This window comes from Brienomyrus brachyistius, chromosome 7 (assembly GCF_023856365.1).
Source record: "Brienomyrus brachyistius isolate T26 chromosome 7, BBRACH_0.4, whole genome shotgun sequence".
Classification (NCBI taxonomy): domain Eukaryota; kingdom Metazoa; phylum Chordata; class Actinopteri; order Osteoglossiformes; family Mormyridae; genus Brienomyrus; species Brienomyrus brachyistius.
The window spans coordinates 10845209-10849908 of NC_064539.1; the positions used below are offsets into that span (position 1 = coordinate 10845209).

The following is a 4700-nucleotide window of genomic DNA, read 5'->3' on the forward strand; positions in this document are numbered from 1 at the left end:
GTTACTTCTGCGAAAAACATGACTCGATGTATTATTAACAGCCTAAATGCCAGCCACTCTGTTGTGCTGTGAAGGGTACTGTGCTGAATCTCCCCCTGTGCACTGTCCTCCAAAGGGGTTACTCAGTTAGAAGCCTTCTGCTGGAGATTTTCCCTCAACCCAGTTAATCTGACAATTATTTCTAGGGGGGTCCTCCCCTCAACAGCTTCACATTCTCCCCCATCTTTTAAAATAAGGTAAACAGCAGAGCATCAGTGACTCAAAAGAGCGAGATGTTCTCACTACCGAAAGTAACTTTTTAATGAAAAGATCATGTACTCTACAACATTCATGATGTTTTCGCAAGTGTTCGATATTAAATATCTTTTTTTTTATTGATAATTTGTTACAACACACTGTTGACTGTAAGTTTTAAACCAATATTACTAATAAATGTAAATGTTAATAGTTTGCATTTTTGCATTTTGAATTAGAATTTTGAGGAAATATGTCCAATTATTAAATCTTACAATATGATGTTACGAGATTGTTATGACAAATTACACAAAATATCATATGCCCCGACACACAGGCTAAATATGCTATAGCAGTTTAACAAAATTTTTAACATTAACAAGTAAACTTTTAATTTTAGTATAATTACTGAATTTAAGATGAATTTCCATGCACAATAAATTTCAGCACATCCACTGCTATTACTCACAATGCAAATAACATTTCCATAGCAGTAGGTATTATGTTGTAAAACTAAAAGTAACTGCATTTTGAATATGTGCTGTGCATTTCATTACATTGAGGTTATACTATAGACGTGAATGTTGGTTGGCTGGTTACGTAGTTTCTGTGTACCTCGAAGAAGAAAAATGAATATTCACAAAGCCATGGTCATGGTTAATCAATACTGTTCAACTGTAAAGTGCTTAATCATAAGCTATCTTCTTTTACTAATTCCTGTGATGGCCATATCTGTGCTTCAGAGTGTGCAGCTAAACCTTAAGATACACTAGACAGGCATTCAAAAGAACCTTATGGGTGAGGCTTCCCAGTGTACCTTCAGCACTGCCAACAGCTCTAGCAGGAACAATATCAATGAGGATTTTTCGGTGAACGTTTTTTCCGTGAACTCCTATCCGCCAAGCAGAGCCGACTTCGAAGGCTGTGATGCAGACAAAGCCAGAGCGACGCTGCTCTGTTCTGGAGTTTTCTTGGTATTGGTTGGAACAACGTTTACAATAATGGGATGGATAAATTACGACGGAAGTAAGATTTTCGAATGGACACAGCTGCTCGGCCCCGCTCTTCTGTGTATCGGGCTAACCTTTATATTAATCGGTCTCTGCAAAATTAAGAATTTCCATTGCAAGTTTTGGAAAGTTAATGAAGAACAAGCAGTAGCTGATCAAATACCCCCCAGGCAGTCTTTTGTTTTTACCGGAATCAACCAACCCATTATGTTTCATGGCGCAACAGTGGTCCAATATATTCCACCACCGTGCGGAATTGTGACCAATGACCGTATCACGGCGAATAATAATCAGTCCAGTGGGTTCGAGTTACACAGAGTCCCAACAACGTCACAGCCACCACAATACTACACAATATACCCTCTGGATAATCCTATGTTTTCTGAAGATGATCACTGCACACAAAGTCTTGGTGCGGACGACAGTGATATCAGGTACATGGAACATTACAGTGACCAGAACTGGAATATACTTGCGTTCTGCATTCATAGTAACCCTGTACAAAAACCTAGCTGAAATGAAGGGTTGAGATTTGTGTTTCTGTAATAATTATCGTTTTCAGAAACAAGTAAAGCTTCAGTAAAGCAATACGCCTACTGCTAATTTGATTGCCTAGCCTATCGATCATTTCAATTGGAAATTAAAATATATGAGTTATTATGTTTATTAGTTGATTTGCTTGTTGAGATTGCAGTTTATGCCGACTAATTTAAAGAAGTTCGAAGAAGGGATTTTGGCCTGCATTTGGTCATTAGTGCTATCAGTAACCGGGCTTGGTACCCATTTTCACTGGAAAAGCAGCAACCAGCTACCTGATAATGCTAAACTGAATCCACAACAGGGACTACGGCTCTGATGAACGGCCAGACTGGAAGATGACTGCTGATGAGATGCCAAACTGTTCTGCACCACCGGCATACGAAGACATCTTTCACAACAGCCCATTGGACAGTATTACCGGAAGACACAGTTGTAGACGTTCTTAAATTTGGAAATGTTCTACCACAGAATTATATGCAAGGCCACTATCAAGTTTAATTACTATAATAGAGAAGTAAAATATTTAGATTGGTAATAATATAGAGGAGAGCTTTGTGTACATTTAACAGGTGCAGAAGAGACAAAATTTAAATAACCTTGTTAAGATGTTATATATACATCAAATCAATATGTATATAATTTTTTTGTAATAACCTGAGGGGACGATATAACGCTGTCCAGGGTGCTGGAGAGGTGTTGGCCTCCTCATATACCACTAAACACCAACGTCCTTCATGACAGTGATTCCTGATTCATTTATAAAAAGAGTGATTTGATTTAGAGAAATGATAGAGTTGACTTCTTCAACTACCTCTGTTAGTGTAGAATGGGATGCCTCCTTTGTATGACCCAGGCTGACAATGTTCACTGTGAATGTATTGTTAAGGAGGACTGAATTATAAAGTCATATAATACTGACCAAATGCATTATAAAAGGATGGAGAACAAAAATGTCTACTATGGTCTTAATATACAGACATAATGTCTAATATGTTCATAGATATGTAAACTTGATTTACAGTACAGTAGCCAAGTGAAAAAAAGAATTTGAGCATTTTATTGACTTGACAAATATTGCATTTTCATAACATACAGCCTCACCAGTAGGCTACGAGTTTCAGTAGGATAAATAAAATGTGCAAAATGAAAATCTTTACATTTTTAGATGTTCTGTATACACTGTATATTCATTTATTTCTCTACCTAATTGTTTAGCTGATTTGAAATTTCTCAAAGTGTGACTTAAGCACTCTTTCTGCATTTAATACATTGTTCGAACGTAGACTTATGTGTCTGCTTTTGTGCTGAAAGCCACGAAAAGGGAGGTACAACACAACACAGGGAGTATTGCACGTCACGTCTGGCTACCAAAGCAACTTCATGAACTTGTCCATGTAACCAAACCAAGGAAAGTTACAGGTCGTTGTAGCATCCATGGATCTCAGGAGAATGCAATTTCTGAGAAAAATGTGTCACACATTTTAAAGTACAGATATCTGTAACTTATGGGTCCTAATGTGATTGTTTTAAATAAAAGATGAATAACTCATTCGGACTGTTTCTGCTCCATGCTCCTGAGATTCTTCAGCTCCTACGGTCTTCTTCTCCTTTCCCTTTTAGGCAACGTATCGTTCATAACCGCCCGACTACAGACCCCATTCTGTAAATTAACATGTTGCAGGCCAAGCCAAAGCTCTGACACTGCTGGCTGCATCTGTTTTCTTGAACTTTCTGTTTAGTTTTTCTTGATTGATAAACCTTTTTTTCTTAATACCCTCATTCCTGTGTTACACGGTCTTCACGTTTATTGCCTACCAAGATTGGCAACCATTTTATTTAGATGGAAATCCCAACATCATTGTATGCAATTGGAATAAGTACCAAACTGGACATTACATAAGGGTAAAGGGATATATCTGGCAGGTAAAATATTTGTGTTTCACCTGTTGAACATATTTGTGAAATATCACGGCATTTATAGGATGCTGGAAAAATGCTCGGCCTGTCCTCTAATTCCTGCATTGTGTACCAATAACACAACCCATTAGTTCCCAGTAGCTTAACTGCATTAGTAAAAATGCAAGTGCAGTATCAGAGACAGAAAGCAGATTAAGGTTCACTCCTACATACGCTGATGTAGAGCCGGGTCTAAAAGATGCCATCACATTTAAAGTTTTAAAATCCGAAGAGATTTTTTATTTTATTTATTTATTTATTTATTTATTTATTTTACTTTAAACTCAGCTGTCTGTGTGTAAAGGAGAAAACAAATGATCACACAGTGACATGACAAAAGTGATTCAAAGTTACATGGATACTTTTCAAAGCCATTCTTGGAAAAAAAAATAGATTGCATTAGTACTATGGGTGTGTAAAAGTCAGTTTATTACCTTACACTGCATAGAAGGTTAACTTGCAACCTCAGTGTTCCATCAATACAACGGATGTAGTACCCTTGAGGACGGTATTCAACCTGTATTATAAAATATCCAGCTTTGTATATATGTTAAAATCAGCAGAAAATAATTATGCATAGCTGTATACATTACGAAAACAATTCAGTTAGCAACTGACGATGCTGAATTGGCCTACTTCACTATAGAGACGGTCCACTTTTCAGAATTTCAGAAGGCAACGCAATAATCATGGCAATTAATGTACTTATGGCATAGGTAACTATTAAATTCCGGTTACACACTATAAGTCTCTTTCACTATTTTTCAAGCAATCTTACACGTTAATTCCTCGGTATATATCGTTAAGAACTAAATTCTAGAACTGAAAAGTGTGCGTCTTTAACCAAGTCGTTACGATGAGAACGCACATATCGTATAGTAATGACGCCTATAGTTTTACAGAAACATTCCAACCATTAAACACAACTGATAAAAGCGCCAAACCTTTCCGTTAAGGATT

The 4700-nt window shown here is 37.0% G+C and overlaps 1 protein-coding gene across 1 annotated transcript; it reads left to right on the forward strand.

Moving 5' to 3' along the window:
- The first annotated feature begins 956 nt into the window (after positions 1 to 956).
- tmem174 (transmembrane protein 174) lies at positions 957 to 3333 on the forward strand. Its single transcript, XM_049021488.1, has 2 exons — positions 957 to 1678; positions 2086 to 3333. Exons 1-2 carry the CDS (start codon positions 1029 to 1031, stop codon positions 2228 to 2230), a joined length of 795 nt encoding a protein of 264 aa, XP_048877445.1. The 5' UTR covers positions 957 to 1028; the 3' UTR covers positions 2231 to 3333.
- The last annotated feature ends 1367 nt before the right edge of the window (positions 3334 to 4700 follow it).

Bases quoted from the DNA above. Each gene is read 5' to 3' on its own strand.
- tmem174 (XM_049021488.1), top strand. From the start codon at position 1,029: ATGGGTGAGGCTTCCCAGTGTACCTTCAGCACTGCCAACAGCTCTAGC. The intron at 1,679-2,085 runs GTACATGGAACA...AATCCACAACAG, and splicing joins GCGGACGACAGTGATATCAG to GGACTACGGCTCTGATGAAC.